The sequence below is a fragment of the Petromyzon marinus genome, chromosome 15, assembly GCF_048934315.1.
Source record: "Petromyzon marinus isolate PM22_M1 ecotype Great Lakes invasive population chromosome 15, UKy_Petmar_22M1.pri1.0, whole genome shotgun sequence".
Classification (NCBI taxonomy): Eukaryota; Metazoa; Chordata; class Hyperoartia; order Petromyzontiformes; family Petromyzontidae; genus Petromyzon; species Petromyzon marinus.
In genome coordinates this window covers 14968010-14994613 of record NC_133681.1, presented here as the reverse complement: position 1 = coordinate 14994613, position 26604 = coordinate 14968010, and the positions used below count along the sequence as shown (strand labels likewise).

The window sequence follows — 26604 nt, the reverse complement described above, 5'->3', positions numbered from 1 at the left end:
AAGAGCTCACCCGTTCATCTTTCTGCGTGAGGGAGAAAGAAAACAAACACAAACATGCTGTGTTTGTTATTTTGTTGAAATACCATCTAAAAAAAGCATACGGTATAAGCAAAACCCATGGATGTAAGCTTTGTTTATGCAATGTTGCACAACCTGAGCCATCTTGAACCTGCATCACCTGTATTTTAAAAGTTGACATTTTGAAAGCCACAAACACATGTAAAAAATATTAACTTTTAATGATTGCTGCTGCTTACATCATGCAAATTTAAAGTGCCAAGGGAATGATAAATTCAATACAAAATAATACTCACAACACCTCCAATCTCACAAGCGGTTTCTCTTTTGCTTTGTCCGGGGTCGCAATATATTCTTATTTTCTGGATTATGACCTAGATTAAAAAAACATTTCATGAAGAACCTTGTAAATTTATGATCACAGAGAAACTTGGCAACAACATTAACCGTTTTTTCAAATCTTATGAGTTTTAAATAATGCTTTGCTGCGTGACTCACCGGCGCTGTCGCTTCCTGCTGTGAATATTTAGCAATTTGGGTCTTTCCGTTGATAAAAATCGAGATTATATTATCCAAAATTTTGTAGTCCACTTCTTCATCATCGATTACCAAAGTTGCAGATGTTTCTGTCACAACAATTCTAAGTTGATGCCACTTCTCATCGAACAATTTCTGGAAAGAAATAAAACCCCAAAATGCAATTGAAATAAAGTATGGTACGTATACACTAAACACATAAAGCTATTCTAATAAAATTAGTTTTTAAAATGTGTAATGAAGTGTGGTCAAATAACCTCTTCGAGCAGGGGTTTGATAACAGGGCTGTACATGTCGAGCACACACAGAAGCCTCCCATTGCATTGTCAGAGCTTTTAGAAATTGGAAGGTCATATATTTACAATGTCAACTTGAGATTATTCGTCATGGATTAACCCAACATAAATAAAGTGTGCGTATTGTGTTTACCGCACCCCAACACTTTGGAGTGCCTTTACTTCACAACTATGGTTCCACCTTAAAGCAAGACTCGGGCAATAAAAACCAAAGTTCCAGAACTTAAATGGCTCCACTTGTATAAATCCTGCACTGAATCACACAACTACTAAAAGTACTGCACTTGCTGTAATACTAATATTTTAACTACAAAGGTCTGGAACTAGTGTGAGTGTGGAGGCTGATTTATTACAGCAGCAAATGGTAAATAACTTCAATCAATTAGGTGGAATACTTTTTCATCAGAAGCACGCTGAAAATTCTAGCATTCGGCAAACTCCATTTCTTCAGGTTTGCATTTGACAACCACTTGATGATGCTGGTTGTAACTACTGGCGAACCGTCGTACCAAATTGATGAATGATCCATATGGCGGTACCCGGGGGTACCAAATAATACAAACTGGCCGAGGCAATGAAATATTTTATTTCTGGGACACTGTTTTTTTCCAGGGGTGTACTTAACTCCGCGACTGGGGTTAACCAATCAATCCGAAATCAGTGCCACACTCCGCGATGTCGAAACGCAGCGAGGACGATTGCGCTGAAACCCTGAACGCTCGCGGTACGCACCACCGTGGCGGTGGTGGTGCATCATCGTGAGTACAGCTCGTCGAGATGAGTCGATTGCCGCATCGCCGGCCATCAACAGACTCAAAACGACTGCATCACGGACATTACGCGAGAGCCGGGCTACTATGGTACCCCCGGGGGTACCGCCATGAGGTTCAAAGGTCAAAGATCGCTGTCCAGCACACGGTTGTTCGCGTGGCAACTGTATTGGATGGGTGTGTCAGGTGGGGGAGGGTTTACAGCACACATTTTGATTTACGTGATTTGCCCCACAAATAATTTATGCGCAACAACTTTATTTCAAATCATGATTGAAAAAAAACAGCGTGGACACACCAGTGCTGACTGGAGTTTGGGAAGTGCTGCTGCAAACGTAAGTCGTACGTTTGCGCCTTGATTAATACAGGTGAAACCCTATTACCCAGAACTCCCGTTTCCCATTTTTCATGAACAGGAGTGGGGATGCGTGGGTACGTCCACCTCGTCCAAGACGTCTGGGTCAGCGTGGAAAAGTCGACCAACTACCCTCGAGAGGGACACTCTCGAGCTCCCTCTAGTCAAGGCCATTCTGCCAGCTGTGGCACGAGCAAGCAAGCAGTAGATTATTAGCCTCAACCTTATCCGAATCGAATCGAATTGTACGTGTATAGATCACCTTCACTCAAGGCGCTTAATCAGGAAATGACGTACTGTGGTTGACAGGGGCATGCTACAAGAATTGAGGAATGAATGACCGCGATAGAGGGGTACTTGGGGATCACAAAAATGTAGGCGAGGGACGGGAAGGAGTGGAGGGGCAAGGGGAGAGGAAAGAGGAAGATCACGAATGGCCAGGTCACTTTTGATAAAAGTGGCTATTGAGCTCAGAGGGCCTTAGCTGGTAAAAAGAGAGGAACGGATGGAGGTTAAGGCAGGGCACTACTTCATGTACAGGGCAAGATTATTCTAGTGGAGGGGTTCGGGGAGCGGTGCCGGATTATCCTAGTAGCAAAAGTAGCTACATATGCTCCGGGCCCCGCACTTTCAAGGGCCCCGCGCTAAACGCTTTCAAGCTATCAACTCTAGTTCAGCGATTCTGCACTTGCTCTATTACTATAGTACTATACTGCCTTCAACGTTTATGAACGACTAGGTGTTGAAGGTTAGCGATTTGTCGTATTATCTGGCTGTATAGCAAATGAATAAATACAATTAATTTACGACACAAGTTAAACATTTGTGTTTTAATTAGTTTTTTTTTTCCTCTATTAAGGGCCCCTTTATAACATATGCTATAAGCCCCGCACTAGCTTAATCAGGCACTGGCGGCGAGGGAGAAGGACCGATAATATAACAAACTATTTTTAACTTGACCAGGTAAGGCTCACTGATCTATATGGCGCTTAGCTCAAATATGACGGGATCGGCGGCGTTCGTCCCCCGCATCGCCGCGACTCCATCACCTGCACGAGGGGGCCCACGAACTCCACGCTCTGCGCGGTGCGCAGGAGGCTCGTGGCGGCGAAGCGCACCGAGCGGCCCTCGCCGTCTATCGTGACGGCCGCCTGCAGGGCGCCGTCGTGCGCCACGATGCGCCACAGGTCCCAGCGGCGCCGCGCCACGTCGCCGGGCATGCGGAACGTCGCCACGAAGACGTAGGACGGCGGCAGCCCCTCGGGAAACACCCCTCTGCATGCGCGGCGTTGTGGTGGTGGTGGGGGGGGGGGGGGACGTCCTCACAATGAGGGTCGTCGCGGTGGCAAGGAGATGTCAATGATAATAGATGTGTCGTTAAACCCGCCACCACCCGACACAGCCAATTAGTAAGGTTTGTCGCGTAAGCAGAAGATGCCGATTCGTTAACAGTACTGGATACCGGTGTATTGGAGAGCAAATCCCCAACATTAACAATTACTTAAATCCACAACATTTACAATTACTCAAAACCACAACATTTACAATTACTCAAATCCATAACATTTACAATTACTCAAATTCACAACATTTACAATTACTCAGATTTTAAATGTTGTGGAATTGCTCACCAAACACTTCGGTGTGCTGTACTAGTATAATGAATTGTCATGTTCTGTTTACGTGACAAACCTTACTAATTTGCTGTGGCGGGTTTAACGACACATTTATATTCACATGATCTAACCAAAAAAACCTCTATTGTTGATGATATTATTCGCGAAAGCCAACCACGTGTTCAACTGAGATGTCAACTCCCTTGCCTTGGTATGCAGGAGAGTTAGTGGGTCCGATTCTGACCCTGCCGCCTGCTGTATATTTGGAGTTTGCCTGTCTCTCTCTCTCTCCCCGTGGTCGCGTTGATTTTTCTCCGGGTCCTCCAATTTTCCATCCACATTTAGAATAAACAATCACGCGTTTAGAGTATTAGGCTGCTATTAACTTCCACGTCATACACCACTTTGTTCAGCTACCACTTGTGGCCAGGCCGTTTCTGAAAAAGAGCAACATAGCTCAGTAGGCCTTGTCTGGTAAAATAAAAAGTAGTTTAGTTTAGTCATCATCGTCACGATCATTATCATCGTAACCACCAAGCTTGCCAGGAGAGGCTTTGTATCGGGATGCTTCCGATACAAAGCTTCAGACTCATCGTGTTATGACTGCAACACCATTTTCATCTTTTGATTTAAAGCTTTCGTGACTGCAAGGATTCATCTTCTTTGGTTCTTTCGGTAAAGTCACGTAGAATGAGAATAAAATAATAAATTGATAAAATAACACAATAAAATTCTCACGACGTTTCGGCCACAACACAAGCGGCCTTCATCAGGTGAAGGGACGAGACTGTCTGGAGGACAGCGCTGGAGCGAAAAAGCCACGCTCAGATCGCGACCTTTAAGCTGTGTGAGAAGAAACAAAGCGCCTTGACAAAGGAATTAGCATAGAATTTAGTAGCTATTTCAATGCTAAATTCTATGCTAATTCCTTTGTCAAGGCGCTTTGTTTCTTCTCACACAGCTTAAAGGTCGCGATCTGAGCGTGGCTTTTTCGCTCCAGCGCTGTCCTACCAGACAGTCTCGTCCCTTCACCTGATGAAGGCCGCTTGTGTTGTGGCCGAAACGTCGTGATAATTTTATTGTGTTATTTTATTTTATCAATGTATTATTTTATTCTCATTCTACGTGACTTTACCGAAAGAACCAAAGAAGATGAACCATTGTCATCCTAAACATGCACGTGTAAATCTTCTTTAATGTTGAGGAAAATAGCCATTGCATGCCCATAACTCTTTTTCCCTGCCTAAATCAAGTAGAGCTCATTTATTTATTTAAATTATTCATTTTAGCGGAGCATTGAGCGTAACTCCTTGGTACGAGTGGGATACCTTCAGGTGCCCTGGTTTCCTCCCACCTGTCTAACACTCAATCATGGCATTGGCTAAACATTACAATGCTGGATCTTCCTGAATAAGTCCTGTGAGACTCGATGAGGCTTTCCTGGATATTGGGCATTATTACTATTGCTATCATCATCAAATATCTGTATTAGCGTTAACACCACTCTATCAACATCAATACATTTACTGTCTTGAGCATGTAAATGAGATCGCATTAACCCTTTCCTGTTGTGATGACGCATGCGATAACCAACGTGTACACCGTCAGTTTTTCTTCCGATTTTGTTCCGATGAAGTACGTGTACGTCATCGGAACGGAACCGGAATAAAAACTAAAATAAAATAACTTAATCGGTATCGAGGCTCCCACAAGGCCATGCGGGAGGGTGTGTGCTACAGTTTGGCGCCAGCTATCACAGAGTGCGGTCGTGTCGCTACAATTCTCTGCGGTGAGCACAATCTCTGTAAAAACGACGGCGCGATGCTGGGAACGGGTTACATTAATTAAAGCAAAAGTAAAATTGCATATAAAAACCGCAGAGCGATCGATGTTTTCATCTCTTTTGGCCACTTTACTTGGTGCTCTCTGTGATGTCGTCCTGCTGGCTGACGGAGAAGGCAGACTGCGTGGGCAAGGAGCCCAGCACTCGCGCCGTCTTCTTGTGGATCATCATGCCCTCCAGCAGCTCAAAGCCCTTCTCATCGCGGGCTGGCACGGGGATCCGCGTCGGGCACACCGTCTCTGCGGCGCAGCAAATTAAAACGTTGCGATGTGGCACGGGCGGTGGGTAGGGTGGCAGCATGATTGCAAAAAGGCAGGGACGGGTAATTGGCAGCGTGCATATGGGGGGGGAGGGGGTGATTGGGTACAAGGTGGCATCCAGAAATTTGCTGTCGCATGGGATTGAGTTGGAGGTTTATACCAAGATGTGTGGCTCCACACGTGGCTCGTGATCCTTTTCGCTATTCCATCATCAGGCGGCACAATAACGTTGTGTATGTATTATGTTCAACTTGGACCGTACACTAAAGCACTCTGGTTGTGTCCTTCTACGGAGGTGGAATTAGCAAAAGCTACACGAGCTCTCGCCTGAAGCCCTCTCGCGGTTAGCGAACCTCGACATTGGCATTGGGCTCCTGAACATATTGCCATCGCACGCACGCAGGAATACAATGTGCGTATGGTGAACTTATTTCGCACCGTACGTAGCCAACCGTGCAAATCAGAAATGCGAATGAAGGACAATAAACTAAACAGAAAAAAGCAGTTCTAAAGAAATTAGTTTTCAATCTAGATTTTAAAAGTTCTGCTCTTCCTGTGACCGTGGCAAGACCATTAAGGGTAATGGATGCTCGTCTGATTTTGCTTGTGATATCATGAAGAAGAAAAAAAAAACTTCAGTTTCCTGGTATTATTGTTACAAGAAAGAAGTTGTGTTGTTGATTGGGAAAGTTTTTTTTATTTATTTAAATAAATGTATTTCAGCAACTCTTGTGAAAATGAGAAAGGACATCATGAAGCAAAGTAAATTCAAGAATTGCAAAAAAACATGAATTAATGATCGCAATAAAAGCGAGGAACATTTTACCTTATTAATGTTTGCAGTTTACTGACATATAGTTTGTACCTGAACCAGCAATATGTTCAGAGCGTCTTGGTATTTTATAATGCATTAGACTTTTAGATGCTTCTCCTGTGTATGCATCCTCAAAAAAAATACTGGATCTACAAAAAAAAAAGCAATGCTTATTTGCTACGTAGAAATATATTATAAAAACTGCCCTGAGAGATGGTGATGGCTTGGAAGGGCAAAGGGCTTCAGCCAGCAGTGGATTAATCATCGCTGATGATGTGGCTCATGCTGTTAACATGTACTCCATTGGGTACACAAAACATCGCAAAATCTTCCTCTGAAATAGGCTACATTTAATAATAACATGATTAGAATCCTGACACTTTTAATACTGTCTTCACTGCACCAAACATGTCTAGCGTACATGTAATATAGTTTCGCGATAAAATTATTTTGCATACCTTGAAGAAACTAGTATGCTTTTATGAAAACAAACCTTTGTTAAATATGCAATTTCTTGGGTGAAACATAGCTAATATTAGGGTAATGTAATATACTCTTGACATCTGAAATTGCAATAGTTTCATTTCCATGTCAGGTTTCCTCCCAATTTAATATGTTTGCTTGCTTAGATTAGTTATTTCGATTAGTTATGTAATCTATACAACGCAGTGATAATAGACATAAAAATACCCACTGGCCAGGATGGTGAAGTATGCTCGACAACCCTGATGGCTGACATCGTTTAGGGAGGTCCTCATCCAGCAGCAGATTAAAAGGGAGCTTTAGAGTTTTATTTAGAATAAAAAGTTTTCGATCCCAAGTCTAGACCTATATCGCGAAGCTGATATTTTTTTACCACATAACTGATGACAACGATCTTCACCACCATCATCAGCTTTTATCGATGTAAGCAATAGCAATTCCATGAACTAAAATGCATTTTCACATTCACTCAGCATAGGCGTCAGCCAATAAAATGGTTTGCTGAAGCCATTGCTGGTGGATGGTTAACTCCTCCATAGAGGGAATTGTGGCCTGTCTCCCAAGTTGGCCAGATGTCTTTAGTTTGGAGTACCCACACTCGACTCCGGCGGATGCAACCCACTGAGATCACCTATGGTGAACCCAGTTGTACCGTTAGGTGGACAGAGGGGGTGGGGGGAGAAAATGTATTGGGCACATCGTCTTCCTCTCAGTGACGTCTTTTGTACAAACTCTGTTATTGATGACTGCGATGTTGCAGTTTTGCTTATTTTTCTGTGCCCCTAATCCATGTGCTTCTCCTGTCAAGTTGAATTTTTTTGAGTGCCATCCGTGCATCCATTTCAGCTTTTTTTTTTTTGCTGAATATGGCACTTTATAAATATATTGATTGATTGACATGTGGAATCAATGGTGGGAATACAATTTTTTTGGCTGCACAAAATCCACCCTATTCATGTGATTGGCCAGCCTCCAAATCTCTGTAATTCAGTTCCCTAAGAGGTTTGCATAACTTTAAGGTTCACGTAACCCAAGACAGACACATTTTTTTCTTGCAAGGGGTGATCCTATTGCACTGACTCGACATGTTAAATAAGACCAAGGCGCTCTTTAAATTCTACAAAAAGAAATAGTTTTACAGAAAACATCATTCTTCACATGTGTGTGCAAATTGAGCATAGCCAAAACTCAAATGTAGCCTAGCCCATTCCAAACAAACAGGTGCGCATTTTCACAGAAATAACGACGTAATTGCACTCGAACGCCAAACACATTTCAAGGTGCATTGAAATGACACGCCTGCAATGTTCCGAAATATTTTTTTTTTTAAAACGACTGTATTCGTTTTCCTTGCTTTCTGTCCAAAGGGTATCTTAATGCTACTTGGCCGCAGTAGCAGCAACCACAAAGTAAGCAACAGTCGGAGGAGAAGGAGAGGGGGGAGGGTGGGTGGGAGCGAATTAAACACGCGCGGCAAAACGAGCACTTAACGCAAAACACACCGCATCGCGGGGCTATTTGAGCTGCATCAGCAAAACGGCCAAGCGGTTCGTGCAGCTTGTGTTATTTTCCCAACGCAGGCTCGACAGAAAAACCGAAGAGGAGAATTAACAGAGGAGGAAAAAAAAAACGTACTTCTCAAGGCACAAGATTATTTATGGGGGAGTTTTGTTTTTTGTTGTTCTCTGCACAGAAAAGATAAATGCTGAGAGTGGTGATAAATAAGGGGCCATCAAAACGACGATGAATATCCATTTGTTTTTGGGTTTGCACAAATCAACCCCATTAATGCGTCCCTTGAATAATGATGCTTGCGAGCGGTGACACACCTCTCTTACTGCAGGGTGCAGGGGTTGGTGGATCGTCCGGATTTGTGAAATGCCCCCAATCCTCTGGACTGAGCGGTGGCAAGGGGAGATGTCAGCAAAGCAAATGGCTGCAACGAACTGATCTGTTATCTCATCCATTGCATTGGGCATTTTCGCCAGGAATTGGCCAGACATCCTTCGGTGATGCTTCGACCATCTGTGGAGCTTTCCTTGACGAGCAAATTACATTGTTATTTCTGGTGATGATTTTCAAAATGACTGTCATTTACCAAAGCTGATATTGATTGACCACCAATCCCTATGAAATGATTTGCTGCGGTCCAGCGCAGTCAGGATTACGGAGTCCCAGGCGACGCTTAGGCGACAACATTTTTGAAAGCGAAGTTACGGTACGTGGATTATGTCAAAGAGTGTTGGCCCAGTGGTTAATGCAGGTCGCAATGAAAACCCGGTGCGTCTGAGTTCAAATCTCACCCAGGGCTAACATCAGTGAGGAGCGATATCACAACCGGTCTTGAGGACCCTCCTCCCTTTAACCAACCCACAATGGCGATCATGGTGAAGTATGGTCAAATGCCATAGTTCTATTGCACCCCCGTGCTTTCCCCCATCATGTAATGGGGCACAAGTAATTGACTGTAAAACCCCCACGTCAAAAATCCAGCTGGGTGACAAAGGGATTTATGGACAGTGGGGAAGGAGCCGATTTACTTGATTTTAACTGTAAAAATGTAAGTATTCTGATTATGAATACAGACATTTCACTCCTTAAAATATCGAGTACGTTACAAATGTAATGTATCACGTGACGTTAAAATAACTAAGCACAAATGCGAAGAGTTTAATTCTACATGATAGCTGTTGTAAATTATTAATTAATACAATATGAATCTAGCGCAAATTGACACAACTGTGAGTGGATTTTAATGAATCCACCTCAGGAATCCGTCCAAGGCCTCCTTCTCCTCCATTGCTAACGTGAGCGCACGGCGAGACTGACGCTTCGGCAATCTGCTCCCGGACTCACCCTCGCAAATCTTCTGCTTCAGCACCTCCTTGATCTTGAAGATGGAGTCGTAGTCTTGCACCGAGAAGACGTAGGTGGAGGGCGGGTGATTGGCGATGTTCCTCAGCTCTTGCTCCTCGGCCGCCGAGCCCACACCGACGGCAAAGAGAGTGATCCTGCTCGCCCTGGCCTCCTGCGCGGGCACCGTGACGTTATCCTGCGACTTGCCGTCCGTCACGACGATCGCCGTCTTGGCCACGTCGGAACCGCGCCGCGCCGACGAGGCGAACACCTCGTCCATGGCGAACTTGATGGCCTTGCCCGTGTGCGTGTTGCCGCCCAGGTAGCCTATGGAGCGGATCTCCGAGACGACCCGGTCGGCGGAGGCGCGGTCGCTGAAGGACACCTCCAGCTTCGGCGAGTCGCTGTACTGCACGACGGAGACCTGCGTGTACCTGGGCCCCACCTCGAAGCTGTTGGTGATGTTGACGAGCCAGTCCTTGACCGTGTGGAAGCTGGACACCCCCACGCTCCACGAGCCGTCCAGTATGAAGACGAGGTCGTGAGGAACCGTGCTGCAGCCTGGGGAAGAAACAAGGAAAACTCGGTTTTGCGAAATCAAATGCGGTCAAAGTGGCGCGTCTTCCACCAATGTGCCAGATGCCCACGAACGGTGCAGGCATTGGTCATCGCATGGATTGAAGTGTGATTTCAAAAGCAATAACCATCTAAGTATACGCTTCAATTACCCCTCATGTAGGGATGTCCCTTTACTGCTTTTCCAAGTTTGCACCATGTAATTATGCCATAAGTATAGTCATAAGCCATCAATTCAATGCAATTATATATATACAGTTTTTGGAATATTATTTTTTTAATAACTGGTGATAGCAACTTGTATACTTAGTTCATGTTGATTAGTTGGTGTATCGTTGGTCTACGTATTCATACACAACGAGTAGATTTCCGTTGAAGTGATAAAATGACAGAAAAACTCGGTAGCCGCCCTTGCGAGGCACAGCTTTCCACACAAAACGCCAGCACACCGCCAACATAGCAGACTCCAGGCGGACCTCACAACCTTTGGCCATGAGAATTACAAACTAACTGAAGCAAATTGGAAAATTGACCACAAGTCAACGGTGTCAAAAAAAATGAAATGCACGCAAGCATACTTGCCACAACGTTTCCGTGCAAACGAATGGTAACCTGATGCTTTAAAAAAGAAAGCACTTGCTAATCAAAGGTTTGGTGTGTGTGTGTGCAAATGTCATTCAGTTTGGTGAGCAGTGGCACAGTGGTTAGTGCACTGCTGTATGAACCCAGAAATTCAAATCCGTTTCCCAGCCACGGCAAACACCACCAGTGGCGGGTGACAACTGAACTGATTCTGGGCCTCGTCTAGGTCAACTCAGTCTGAAATGATTGTAAAATACCAGCACTGGCTCGGGACATGCCACACCCTTGAGTGTCGTATCATCCTTAATAGGCACTCACGAAGAGCGCTTGCCCCGACAGTCTAAAATAACATCAGCAGTCTACAGAGGCTACAGAGGCTGTATGAGGAATCTGTGTCTTTTGTGGGTACATCAGCGTGACGAGTGAAGAGAAGGTCGATGAAGAGAGGATGGACTGACCTGCCTAATTCCTCAGTTCCGTGTGCATTCATGCTATTGGCCAGCCTTTGTGGTTGTGCTGTATAGTTGTGGGGGCTCACGGCTAACACCAGTGACGATTATCTAACCCGTTCATGGGCCTCCCCTAGGTCGACTCAGCCTCAAATGAGTACCTGGTGCGATGTGTAAACATCGCCACTGGGGAGACAAAGGCGGACGGGCGTGGTGTTGGCCACCCACCCCCTCGTGTGCCGTTGCGGCTTTCAATAGGTGCTCGCTAACAGCACTTACCCCTACAGTCTGTTAAGGCTACACGGGGGGTCTTTGTCTTTGCTGTATAGTTCTAAGAGGTGCGTTTTTGGGTTGTATTGTATGTTGCGCGGCATGATGTCTGACGTTTCGCTCCATTTGCTTGGAGATGCCGGACAATACGCGGTATAACTCGAACAGAGAGAGAGAGAGAGAAACAACCGGTGCAAGTAATTTACCATTTGGTATTTGTTGTCATTCTTGTTTTTTTTTCTTTGTCTCCATACAACACTCCGCCCCCTATAACCCCTTTGTTACTAAAACTTTTTTTAAAGCTAATATAAAAAAAAAATCTACATGAAAAAATAACAATAGGTTTTAACCTTTCTGGCAATGAAACAGGAGGTTTTAAAATGTTCAAAACACCAAATCGAAACCTTTTGCAAGGAATCAAGTTCGCATTAACCACACACAATACTTGTGGTGAACGTGCAAACAAACGTGCTCCGATAATAATATACGAATTGTCTTTGAAACCAGAGACAACCTTTTTTAGGGCCTAGCTTCACCGGTGTCAGACCAGAGAACGCCAAAAGGCGAACAGCACAAAGACAATGCCACTATCAGATCATTTATAGCTCGGGGCGAGCAGCTACATCATGGGACCTTTTTTGCCAGTATCAAAGTGTGATACTCTTAAGATGTTGGAACATCTTAGCACCTGTTTTATTGCCAGAAAGGGTAAAACCTATTCTTTATTTTTTTTCATACTTTGATGCTGGCAAAAAAGGTCCCATTTTGTAACAAAAATCAAGTTGGCATCACTCCATGCATACAAATTGGCAGGTTATTAGACTTGCTGCTGATTAAACATGCCATCTGTATTGCAGGGCACTTTTTACTCTGTTATAATTGTTTCCATATGCGGCTTGAAAATTAAGGAAATAACTTCAAAGACGCCAATCTTTTAAATGCTGTGAATGAATGAACTAGAGTATGCGAGATCAACGTTAACACTTTCATCTTTTTTATTGCATCGGTAACTAGTATTCTTGTCATTATTGAGTACGAAACTAAGAAAAATCCATAAAAATTAAAATGAAGATGGCAACATTTGGTATTTTAACTGAGGATTAGAAGGACCTCGCAGCTTCTCAAGCATTAGAGACCAGCCGGAGTTGTTATTACTGACAAATTGTCACCGTGGTGTCAGCAGGATTGAAAGAGCAATGGTCGCTCTCTCGTACTTGGCAATGATCTCTCTAAGATGGCCTGTCATGTGGAAATTTTGTCAACACACTTGCAGCGTTACAAATACTTCCCGCAATCATTTTAAGGTTTGCAGTGTTATCTTTGTAAAAAGAAGGGAAAAAAAACCTCGTCGAAATACATCTCCGCGTTATACAGGCTCAGAAACATGTAGAAAGGGGTGACTCGACTGTTGAGTGAGCCAGTTTTGCAATCGGAAGCTTGTGAGAGTTTAATTCCACGTTGGGGTTGCCCCAGCCCATCATCCCTCCAGAGGTTGGTAAAATAGTTACCACTTTGTGGGTAGTCAACAGTGGTTTTCCTATGGATAGACTTTTAAAAAAACGTGCTAAAAAACGAGTAGGGACAGCCCGTGCCAGTGAATAGCTGGTTATCACGTGGAAATTGGCCCATTTGGCCTGCAGAGGTAAGTGACCCATCATTAGCCACCCATCACGTGTCATTTGACCCAAAACAGGCACAATGACATATTATTATAGTGCAGTTCTGGCCATTTGTTATTGCAGTTTACAAAGGGCAAACAAACGACTTTTATTGCCACTTATTTGTGGACGAGTCGGTGTATTATTTTGAGACACTTTTGCAATGTAATTTTTCACAGGGGCAATTGGATATCCTGTACCCCCGGTTTGCCATTGCAGAGAGTTGTGGATAAGGTTTTATTATACAGAGTACCGTGTGTTTTATTGCAGTTTAGGAAGGCCATGACAATTATATAGCGACTGATAATCTCATTTTGCACTGACGATGAGAACATTTGAAAGAAAAATATCTAGAAAATAAATTAAGACGTTTCCGCCATCTATCGCATGGCACTCCTAATCAAGTGCTAATGTCTATTCCAATGACTCAAAATAATAATAACAATTATTATTTAATGGCAATTAATGATACAATTTCAGATATTGAGGGTGCGATGCTAGCCCAGAGAGTGAAATCTTCAGACATGCCAGCTCTCCCTCCATATAGACGCGTTTCCACAATCACATGTGGAAACAAATACTTTAGATATTGAATCGGAAATGAAAGAAATCACGATGATCATAAGTATAATCAATGGGCTTGATTAAAGTTAAAATAAATAGTTGACAATTACTCTGTGGTACTGTAACGCACTGAAGATAACGAGCAGTTGTACTGATAAAAGTATTAATCACGAGAAAAAAATGCAAGATCATGAGAAGGGCTTCATCCAGCAAGGGATGAACATGGCTGAAAATGATTGTAAACATACAGTAATGAGCACATTTATTTTGCCAGCTCCAGATTTCAGAGGCAATGCCACAAGTCCCAAGGCCTGTGGTGATGCTTCGAGTGTGCAGGCGCCGGTGGATTTCGATCCGAGTCCCAAAGGCCACGCGAAACAACGACGATTGTCAAGCGTTTATTGAACTCTTTGTGAGATGGGGTGGGATCAAAGATCATCCGGCAGAGCGTTCCAGGCCGATGGAGAGGCGACTCCAGATGCACTGCCGGCCATGAGGGTTCTGGTCGGCGGGAGTTACGAGCAGGGATTTGGTGGCTGATCGCAGACGTGCGATTAGATAAATTAATATGTACGTATGTTTGTTGAGCTTCTTTCACACCGCACGTAGCCATCCGTGCTAATCGGAGGTGTGGGGAAATCTCAGATTTCTACAACTACGAAAAAAACAACAAGCAAGCATGAACGAGAACTGACTTGCAGGGATTTTTGCTTTTATTTAGTCTCGCTCGATTACACAGCACCAAGAGTAATAAAAAAATGCACCTTCTTCTTTTGAGCCTCAGATTAGCAACAACTCATTAGCTTGAACTTGACTCTAAAGAAAGCTTCAGAGTATATTCTGACAACTGTGTTTTTCATTGTTCAAAGGACACATTAGCACTTTACCCAGCTCACATTGTTTTGGCAAAAGATGTTTAATTGGGAAATAAACTATCCCAATTATAAAAGATGTGAATAATGTGACATGCGCTAAGAACTTATTTGTAGTCGTGGCAGAGGGATTCTATTGTTAAGTAGTATTCCCAGTTGGTCTTGCTGTTGACAAATTAACTAGTGGTCGCTTTTTTCATGCACATGAAAAGCTAAATAATTAATAATCCATGCAAGGTCGCTTCAAACTAATTTCTGTTCAAAACTGCATGGACCCTTGCTGAAGCAGTGCATAGATTATTGGCAATTTTGTCTCAAAGTCAAAGTCGGCAGTTTTTTTCCCATTCAGGGAATTGTACGTGAATATTTTATGTCTTACGCAGTGGTTCAGTCTCATCAATAACCAATGTCAGCCAGAGCTCATTTAAAAGACCACAACTAAGTGTGCTATTGACAAAAATGCTAATAAAAACATTGAGCTTACAAGTGTCGATAGCTACTGTAATGAACATCAGCTGGCCTACATCAAACACACAACAGGTGGTTAACGCTACATAATTGAGAGAGTACGCGTAGCTGTTCAATTAAGTTTCTGAAGAAGCTCCCAGCATGTGGATTAAATAGACTGGCATAATTCCAAACAACATGCAGTAATACAGAAAAAAAACACATCAGAGAGCTATACAGCACAAGCATAGACACCTATGTAAATGTGGGGCTTAATTTCTCAATAAATATTCTCTGGGACGCTGAATGGATGGCTTGGGCGTAGGGATTATTGGCAAAGGCACGACGACTAGGGTATAATGTACAAGTATCCATAATAATCCTACATTATTGTAATCGATATTCCTATAATCCTATAACCAGGTTTTGTAAGTATTATGAGAACACAATAATGCGAAATGGGCGTGGTGTGCTAAAATGATTCCCGGAACAGCGTCGTAGTAAGCGTGTAGCTGCTCCCACAGCGGCCCTGCTTCCTTGCAAATGAAGCTCCGTTTACCTGCGCGTTGCTCCTCCGAGGTGGACTCATCCGACAGAGCAGCACCAACCGTCAGGACGAGCAGGAGGCACGTGCGAGCCCACTCCATGTCGCCCGAACTTCAAACGGCTGCGCACATTCCATTCATTCGAATGCACACGAAGCGAAGAATGTGAGTGGACTCGGGGGGAGACGAGAAATCGTCATCAACGTTATCATCGGCCCTCATTTATCCGCCGCTGCGGGATCAAGGCCACTTGCGTGCCGGAGCTAGATGGTTCGTTGCATCACAAGGGATGGCTGTGGCTTGGGGAGATTAAGTTATTTACAAAGTTCTAAATAAATATTAATGGCAAGTAGAGGCGTTAAACATAACTCATTGTCCTTTTGTACGTACCCAATCTCAAGCAATGCATACATGACCTTAACTCTACTTTTAAAAATGTATTAGCATGAGGGAAATGCAGGTAGTCCAGGAGAATGTTGAAAATACAGGCTCCACGCTTTAACATTTGTCAAGGGACTACATTTAGTCACTGACGTTTGCAGTGGCCAGGAATTGAGTGTAATTGCCAAACGGAAGGCAGAGAGGCAAATACCTCAAACTCAGCTCTGATCTCCCTTTGAGAAGTGTTTGGTTAATGCAATGGGTAAACACATTGAAATTTCCCCCCTTATCTAAACCAACGGCTTCATTTTGGAAAATATAATGGTAACAGCAACATTAATTTCTTAATCTAGATGGACAATTTAAAGACGACTGTTCGATGTGTAAACTTGAGGCTGTTATTGTATGCCATACATTGTGGGTTTTTTTCAAATGCATCATGTTATGAAACAAAGAATCTGTTTATAAATCACACGGGACGCTGTGCCCATGTGTCATAGTGGCCCTTTCATCCTTTACACAATCGTGCTAATCGGTAACTGGACTGAGACCATCATCAACTCGCCGCATTTGGAAACCCGGGTTTAAGCACAGGTGGCCGAAATCAAGATTGGAACCCATTATCTGAGCTCGTAGACACCCAGCCAGATGGACACGTGAATTAGAGGTCAAACACAAGTTATAAAAAATATATATATCGTATTTGACTCATCAAGAAAAGTGGGTTTTGGCAGTAATAATTGTTTGTAAGAGACGATAGCAGATGGGTGGGTGAGGCTGGTGACAGAATTAGAGGCAGAGGAGGAAACACACCCTTGAAGATGCCTGCCGCAGAGATGTTGCACTGAGATCAGGAACATGCAAATGAGCAAGCTGCATTGTGGCATCACAAGAGCATGATGAATGGCAACGTCATGGGGAGGGTTTCATCCCAATGTGGACAGATCCGTAGCTGGTTTTGATGACGATGACAAAACAGTCAAATATTCACATCAATTCAATGCATCACAGCCAGGAGAACACAAAGGTGTCACAGTTTGCACAATCTGAAAGAAATTGGTTTAACACGTAGGCTTTCGCGACCAATATCATCCATAAGAGGGTTTTTTTGGGTGTCGTTAAACCCCCCGCCACCCGACACGGCCAACTAGTAAGGGTTGTCACGTAAACAACTGTGGCTTGGCTCTCCAACACACCGGTGTGCTGTACTAGTGACGAATTGGCCACGTTCTGTTTACGTGACAAACCTTACTAGCTGGCTGTGTCGGGTGGCGGTGGGTTTAACGACACATTTATATATTTACGCGAGCTAACCCAAAAAAAAACTCTATCACTGATGAAAAAAGTTGACTGCCGAGGATAATTTCAGCTATTTACAAACTACGCTTGCTTGAGATAGTCTAGACACGACAAAAAACATTCTTACATTGAGAGGGTTTTTTGTGTGTAAAATCATCCCCCCGTGACATGTCAACGTTACATTGTGAATGTCAAACAACTCTTCCTTCTGACTTGTCAGCCTCTAAGTATACATGGATAAGCGTAGAATTTTACTTTGGTGAATCTCGCCACCCCCACCTCACCCCCCTAACATGTAAATAACATGTGCTTTTGCCTCTTTTTTTAAGCCAGCAAGGATCAATACAAATAATCCGTACAAAACGGGAGTCTACTTGTCGTGGTTTACACCTATGCATACACAAAACGCCAGTGTAATTTAGGTTAATTCTAACCAAACATTGACCCGAAAGAAACGAGTATCGTCTACACAAGGAAAGGGCAATCATTGCACAGCTAGCCAAGGCACACATCTGGAACTGAACAACCACGCAATGGTCCAATCACACAGTCACATTTTCAACCAAAAGCCACTGAAGTTATTTCCATTTAAAAAAAAAATGGCAGAGGCAAAGGTGCAGCACTGCAATTGCTTGCTCACACCATTGCTGACAAGAGCGGCCTCCGCCAGAGGGTGCTTCAGAGGGACCCTCTACATAAGATACTTTAGCCTACCATATTTACGATATAAGATACGTTATTCAAATTCGATTTAAAGCTTTCGTGGCTGCAGAGATTCATCTTCTTGGTTAATAAAATATTTGTTTTATTATGTTTTATTTTTATTATTTTATTTCCATTCCACGTGACTTTACCGAAAGAACCAAGAAGATAATTTATTCAATAAGACACCTACCGTATTTAATGATATTATAGTATTATTGTAATAATATTATAATTTATTGTATTATATGATATAGTCGTATTTAATCATGTTAATTCAATAATATTACTTTAATAATATGATAGAATATTAAAAAATCTAAGATATCTACCATATTAAAGATGAAAGATACTTAATCTTATATTTAATATATAAGATACTTTAGTCCACCTATTCTGCACTGGCCTAGCTATTTTAGACGCAGTGGGAGTAGCCACAAATTTACTCTACAACACACAACGAGCAACATTAATTGCGTTTTCAGCTCATTGTAGCATCGCTTTCGAGAACCTCTCCGGGCAAAACTTTCCTCCTGCAGAGTCAACGTGATTAGTGCACACGTATTTCAGGACTAATTAGCGAATAGGGCACACACTGTGACGCCGAATTGTGGACATCACATTTGAATTGGACATAAAACTCTATGTACCTTTCTATAACGCCACTGTGGTTATAAAGCCCACACAAAGAAGTTCGTCATCTCAAACGCGCGCGTAGGAGGCAAGACGAGCTAAACTTATTTATGCCTGCGCTCAAGGAAAAAGAAACGGTATTAAAATTGCTGATTAACAAGCAAAGTCATCCCTGACAAAAAAAAATAACCAAGGGATTTTTTTTTTATAAACCTCTTATAAATATGTTTACGTGAATTATACACTGCAGGGACACATTTTCAAGGAGACTGAAAACTTTGGGTGCACAATCAACTATGCAATTAGTATGCATTATTTGGCACAAGTTGGAGAAGTGGAATTGGCAACTCGATCCATTCTCTGGCGCAGCAGCAGTATGACCTCTAAACGAAACAAGTGGCAGGCGATATGTATATCAGATGATCTGGGGCTGATTTTAAAATCAATTTCCATCACAATTTGAGTGATGGATGCATTACCCATTGCAATTTTTTTTTTAAGATTATGGATTCACTGGAACATTTAAATCTGCGCACGGGCAATAAGCATACCGTTACATTTGTTTAGCATTTTTCCACTTCCTCACAGAAACTGTTATTTAAAGTTAAAACATGCATTTCTAAACATCCATACAGCATGCACAATTATCCACCAATTGGGCATAGGTGGCGTTCATATAAGAGCAAGTAAGACCACTTATTTGGAAAAGTTCAGGGCAACTCGCCAATGGTGCTGAGAACAAAAACAGAGATTTGACCTGCTTACAATATTTTACTGCTTCAGATATCATCATTTCACAGACACACGAAGACTCGTGTGCAGCTTCCATTGTGCCTGCGTGTGTCTTTGTGTGTGTTAAGAGAAGGCCACCCAAGATAGAGTGAAATCAGCAAGCGGCTTCTGTTAAGCTTTTAGGCTTGGTATGCGAGATTGTTATCTATGTGAACATGTGGCGACCGGCGCTTCATTCATTTGTTCGAGAAATAAATCCAATGGGGGGAAAACAATCCAGGAATGTGACAGCGGCTCACCTTTACACGTGAACTGTCGTGTTCACAGTGAATACACTTCAAGCGCGTGGGTGTGGAAACACACACAGTCTACGGGGGAATTAATTTAACTTTTGAGCATATTGGTGTAATGGTGAGCACACTGGACTTGAAATCCAGAGTTTATGAAGTCACTCTTGCGGCGCTGCAGCTAAAACAATGTAACAGATTCCCAAATCCCTTCGCTGATATCCACCAAGCAGTATGAATAGTTACACCGACAGTTAGCTACATGACGGGTTGCGTATGGTGGGTAAAAGTGTGGGTACTCCAAACTCGACTGAAACATTTGCCCAATGTGGAAGAGAAGGCCAAACTATCCTCGACAGAGACTCTCTCTAGCTTCCTCTAGTGCATGCCCTTCTGCAGGTAGTGGCGTGAGCAATCATATGCAGAGCTACAACTATTTTATGTACATTGCCATGTCACAAAAAACAATGCAAATATGAATTAACTACATTTCACTTAACCCACCAAGTACAAATTAGTCATCATCCAGCTTAATTACAGGCATAACAACTCACAGCTTCCAGTTGGAAACAAGTTCAAAAGTGTGTAGGCAATCCATCGTGAATTTAGGCTGTATATCACAAGAGTGTATGCTACAGTATTGTTGAGAACATTCGAAATGCAAATAAGAGGATTCACTTTAAAACAAAATGCTCAAACAAGCTCCAACACCAAAATGAAAAAAACCCCAAGATGTTGTAATAATCATACAACTACGTTAACGAGCTGCAGCAGTCTTGGTGATCGCATTACACAGCTGCCAAACACCGATACATAAATAAAAAAAACTTGAAATTCAAGTGACTGCAAACCGCAGTAGCCAATAATTTATACAAACAAAACAATAACGTGTTCTCAACGGAATAACACGCGTTTGATTTTTCAACATTCGTGATACAGAACGGAAAACAAACCGTAGCACGTTTCTCACCAAACCAAGTTTCCCTGCACGCGTATTACCCAAATTGCTCGCCGCATTTACCTTTTTTTGTTCCGACGAATGCACTGCTCTCCCAAGAAGTCTTGTTCATTCGTTTTTTTCAAAGTTTGGAGTGAACTTGGCGCAGCGCATGCAACATCCAGAGAGCCGAAATGTCTCCCAACACCCCCCTCCTCCTCCCACAGGCCCACCACTCATAGCCGAAGGTGTGTTCCTGCTTAAATATACACCCCGAGTAGTGACGCGGTTGCCTCTGGGTGTCATTTGATGAATACATTACCTTTAACAACAACAACAAAAACGATGTGAGCGCTTAAAGCTCCACCACGGCTCTCTTTTATTTTTACACGCGCTAAAAGGAATAGCAACGGGTCAATTGTGTGTGAGGTTGCGGGGGTGGCCGTCATGTGCATGACATTAACAGACGATGAAGAGGGGAGTCGGGCGATGGGAGACGTGGGTGGAAGGGGACTCGCACAAACATCGACTTATCCGCAACACAACTGCCACGCGAAGTTCCTTCATGTCTCTCAACCTGCACGCGCTGCGTTGCTAAATTCGTAAGACGGTAATTATTCGTAATGGATATTTTTTTGGGTGAGATCGCGTAAATGTGTCGTTAAACCCGCCGCTCACGCAGCCAATTAGTAAGGGGTTTGGTCACGTAAAGAAAACATGCCAGTAATGTGTTTTTAGTTCAGCACACCGGTGTGTGTGTGTTGGAGCGTAAGCCCACAACATTTACTATTGGAGTGCGACGTTGCGCCGGTAATTAAAACAAGCATCATCAGGCAAACAGCCAGAGTTGTGGAGAAATCCTCCTGCTGCGATAATTATGTATGCCTCGTTTAGTCCATCCACTGCGGGATGAATGTCTCCTGATGCCATTGTCAGTCTTTCGGGCTTGTGTGAACATACGTCCGGTGCCGGATTATCCTCGGAGCATAAGTAGCTACAGGTGATACGGGCCCCGCACTTTCAAGGGCCCCGCGCTAAACGCTTACAAGCTGTCAATTCCGATTCAGTGATTCTGCACTTGCTCTATTACTATAGTACTATACTGCCTTCAACTTCTATGTACGACTGGGTGTTTAAGGTTAGCGATTTGTCGTATTATCTGGCTGTATAGCAAATGAAAAAATACAATTACTTTACGATGCAAGGAAAAAAATGTGTTTTAATATTTACGTGTTTTTTTTATTCATTTAGGGCCTCTTTATAACATATGCTACAGGCCCAGCACGAGCTTGATCCGGCACTGCATAAGTCACCATACCGATCGGTGCCGTTTGATGAAAACGAGGGAGTCCAATAACGATTTAGATATAACGTGCTCGTGTTAGCCGTGACGAGGAATCAAACTCAGATCAGTACTGTGATAGTGTGGTGCGTTACCACTGCGGGCCACTTCATTACATTGCATGTGTAAGGTAATGTAAATTAAAACACTAGTTTGTGTCAGTCACAGCTATATGCAAAAACAAAAACACTTGATCTTATTTGGTTCTTTCGGTAAAGTCACGTAGAATGAGAATAAAACAATAAAATAATAAAATAACACAATAAAATTCTCACGACGTTTCGGCCACAACACAAGCAGCCTTCTTCAGGTGAAAGAACAGAACTGTCGGGACGACAGAGCTTATTCTCATTCTACGTGACTTTACCGAAATAACCAAATAAGATGAATCCTTGCAGTCACGAAAGCTTTAAATCGAAAAAAAAACCACTTGAATTGAAAAAATAGCATTATGGATATAGGGCACCTCTGTTGTGAGGATATCCCAAAATAATGCCGAATCGTAGAAGCTTTGGTTGAGGCTATAACAACAAAGGAGCTGCCAACCGTCTTATGCACTTTTATATTTTAAAGCACACTTATCTTAGGAATTTAATTCACTGTGTATGAATTCACTCAATTATAGAGTTCAGTCTTAATAGAATATAACTATTAAACAGTTTACTTTAGCGTATGTATGAATTATAACCATGGGAGTAACTCATTAGGTCATACGGTATGATACACATTTTCTAAAATGAAAATTTTAGAAAATTTTAATATTGCCGACCCTGCCGACCCTACCAGTGCCTCATTTTAGTACTGTACTGTGCGTCCACCGAAGCCTTCAATGTCAAATGGCATGATAATGACGGATTGCTTTGGATTTTCAGTGGAAATGTTTTTTTTATATATAGTGCAAGTGACTTGAATAAAAGGTGAGGACATGTTTAATCAGAGCTAGCCTACCCTTTTTATATACTATATGCGGTATAGACTGCTGCAATTTGTACATGTAAATCCATACATTACAACATTCAACCTGATTAATAATGCCACTTGCCAAATCATATTGGTGACCACGACTCCACAGGTTAATAATTCATGCTAAAAAGCTATCTGAAGACTCCTTCCATTGCAGGAATCTAACGCACGGCACAGAATTATAATATTTCATTAAGCGCAATTCCAGATGATTTGTTTTTTTACATTTGAAGCTCAAAAAGTTGGAAACATCTAAGCGTTGTACTTTAAAGATGTCCCTGTGTACAATGCAGTAATTCAAAGCAGGGTTGGCGTTTGATGAGAAAATTAGCGGTCGTCTATTTTGTAAAAGGCTTGCAAGTTGTCCAAATTCCAGCTCATGAGACCCCTGGTGGCAGTGACGCAGCAAAGTACACCCGTCGGCGTTACAAACATTTCTGTAATCATTTCATATTTTTCCTCCGAGAACGCTCACCAGTTTGGAATTAACGGACATCAGCTTAATAAGAAATTAACTCATCTCAAAGATTGGCATACCATTCCTAGTCTGGGTGAATTGTGTAATCTATGTAGACTGTAAATCTATTTTAAATGTGACCTGTTGCATTCTATTTTGTACAAGCTTCAGGAATGCATCATTTTGCAGAAACAAATTATGAGACAATTATGAAACCAATGCATTTAATCCGTGACTAAAGCACCTAGAATGCATAAAAAAAATCGTAACAAACAAGCAGTTTAAACCCGTCGCTCGAGGGGCGACTCAACTGAGCGATACAAACCAAAACTCACATTCGTGCACGGCTTGCTAACGCATCACGACAAATGTCTTGACTAAGCAATGCAGTAAGAGCGTGTGGCGCTACGTGTTGGGCAGCAGAGGACAGTGCCACAAAATCCAGTGATGTGCTTGGATGCTATTTGCAGCTCCGCTGCCTGCGTTCACGGACCAGCGTGGTGAAGTATGGTCCATACAACGTGGCGAGGTCTTCAGCCGGCAACGGGTTCACAAAAGGCTTTGAGCGTGTACATCATGTGTAAGAATATCTTGGCGAGTAGTAGACTTTTCCCAAATTATCTTATTTCCACGCATATGAGAAGAGGCTGGGTAAGCACCGGCAGATTGGGTGAACATGCGAGTCGGGAGGCATTGCCCATGGAAGGAAATTTATTCTCGACATCAATTTGTCAACCTAATCAGCCGGGGAAAGTAATGTTATTACATAGGGCTGCCATTATATCATGGCTAGATCTCAACATTTATTGCGAACCGTTTGATTTACCTGTGTTCATCACAGATGGGTGGCGGGGACGCCCTCATTGAAAGCACTTTGGGCCGAGCCCAGCGTGAAAGCGAAGTGCAGGTTCCGCTGTGATGTATGAACACACCACAACTAGGGTTGCCACCTCTTGAGGTGCAAAATCATAGCACACGCTGCGAGCAAAAAAATACATCTCAATTTCGGGAGAACTAGACGCAAATGCAGTCCGTGCATGGTGTATCATCTTGCAGCTGACAAAAGGGGCATTTAAAGGTCCCAGGAGCACTTAGAATTGCCAGGACCGCTGCCTCAACGAGGACAATTCTGGCAAAACCAGGCCAGGTGGCAACCCTACCCAATAGCGCTGTCCTTACATGCACCAAGGCAAAGGACCTCACAATCTTCGCCGAGCGTACGTTTATTACAAAACAAATAATTAAGTTTAATCACCGTATCTGAAAAGTTAATTAGCTTTTTTCCGCCCACAATTGCTGGCAACACAAACATTAGGCAGGTTAGTTTCAAAGCAATGTCTTGTTGGTTTATGGTAATATGCACGAGGGAAAAAATAAATGATAACATCTTCAGCAATTAGGTTGTAATAACTGCTGTACAGATGAAAATAATTTCTGAAACGAGGAAAACAAATGAAATCTCTTGGATCACAGCAAATGAAATAAATGTATGGATGTGTAAGCAGTGTACCATGTGGTTTAGGTACAGCATGGGAAAGTTCTGTAAGTACTTAATGGCTGTAAGGTAATATACAGCAATGTATTGTATATACGTGACCATGCATCAGATTGTGTAAACTAAGAATATTCATCTTATAAATTGCCCGCTTATCTTGCTATATGGTCAGTTATTTTTTTATCAAGCCTACTATTGTTTGTCATTTAAATAACCATTTCAGTAAATCAAAGTTCCATTTTCAAAACTGAACCTTATCTGATTAGACTTCAAATGCATATATTTAAATGGAAGCAAGGTTAGAGTATTTAAAAAAACAATAACTTTAACTGGATAAGCAGACTGAATAGCTGCATATTTCGGATACTACATAAAAGGGTGTCTATAAAACAAATCACCCATTCTTTTAAAAAATGACAGAATACTGAACTGCATGGTTGAAATGAGCAAGATAGTATTTAGACATGTACATTTTTCTTCACCGAAAAGCAAGGGAGATTCGTCATGGTCGAGGCATTTGCTGAATAAATGTTGGTCAACACGTTGGACTTTCAAATCTTGAGCTCAAATTTTGCCAAATCTGAAAAGGACCCACAAATTAGGAGGTAATCATCCCCACGCCTCCTCACACCTCTACCCCTTTACTGGCAGACCAATGCGCGACTGCAAGCCAGGGGGCCCCTCCCCCTGACAAATGCATGAGATACAGCAATGTAAAGCGCAGAGATGCCCTGGCGTGCAAGACGTTCATATGAAAAACAGAACAAACTATTATCAATGCCGTGATGGACACGGGGTGGATGGGGCGTTTAGAAACGCGCATTTCCTGCAATGAAATCTCGAACATACCAAGTGAATTTGTGGAACATTTTAAGCAGTCCTAGGCCTCCTCTAGGTCGACTCAGCCTCAAGAGAGTACCTGGTGCAGTGTGTAAACACTGCAACTGGGGAGAGGAAGGTGGCCAGGCAGGGTGCTGGCCAGGCAGGGTGCTGGCCACCCATCCCCCCTCGTCTGCAAGTGCCAGCATTCATTTAGTTCTCGCTAACAGCACTTGTCACCTAATCTGTGAAGGCTATACGGGGGCATCTTTTTTGCCGTCACTTCTCTCCGTCGTCCGGCCACGTGTAAGATCTCCTGCGGGCTTCCATCACCCTCCTCGACACGCCGCCAGCCAGCTGCGTAGCCGAGTGATGGGCCGTGTGTGTGTGTGTGTAGCCAGTCGAGACGCTAACAAAGAGTTGTACTCAGAGTGAGAAGATAAGGTTGGCCCTGTGTTGTGCCCGTATAAGAATAAAGATGTACCCTCTACACGACGTGTCGCGGAAGTCGCTCATTACATTTGTAGATTTACCTAGCTTAAACTACTGTATGGTATTTTTAAAGTTGTCTATAAAGTTAACTTGGGAGGAAAAAAATGCATGGTGTGAAATACGTGGGCACGAGGAAAACACACTACCATCTCATTGTTGCTTAACCAGCAGAAGAGAAACGCGAGTAATTCTTTTAATAGCGTTAAACATTTGTGGTCAAGTTTAAATCAGTTACCTTAAAGTGAAAAAGTGCT

The 26604-nt window shown here is 42.9% G+C and overlaps 1 protein-coding gene across 2 annotated transcripts; it reads right to left on the bottom strand.

The window, feature by feature from the left end:
- Positions 1-13: 13 nt before the first annotated feature.
- On the bottom strand, positions 14-26522 carry LOC142924652 (collagen alpha-1(XXI) chain-like). 2 transcript variants are annotated; one of them, XM_076067324.1, is made up of 7 exons: positions 20867-26522; positions 15826-15933; positions 9849-10409; positions 5509-5674; positions 3026-3251; positions 517-690; positions 14-392 (listed from the first exon to the last, which is right to left on the bottom strand). In XM_076067324.1, exons 2-7 carry the CDS (start codon positions 15911-15913, stop codon positions 294-296), a joined length of 1314 nt encoding a protein of 437 aa, XP_075923439.1. In that variant the 5' UTR covers positions 15914-15933; positions 20867-26522; the 3' UTR covers positions 14-293. The 2 variants fall into 2 exon arrangements, with proteins under 2 accessions (XP_075923439.1, XP_075923440.1); XM_076067325.1 differs by lacking the exon at positions 20867-26522 and having other exon boundaries at positions 15826-17350.
- Positions 26523-26604: the final 82 nt, after the last annotated feature.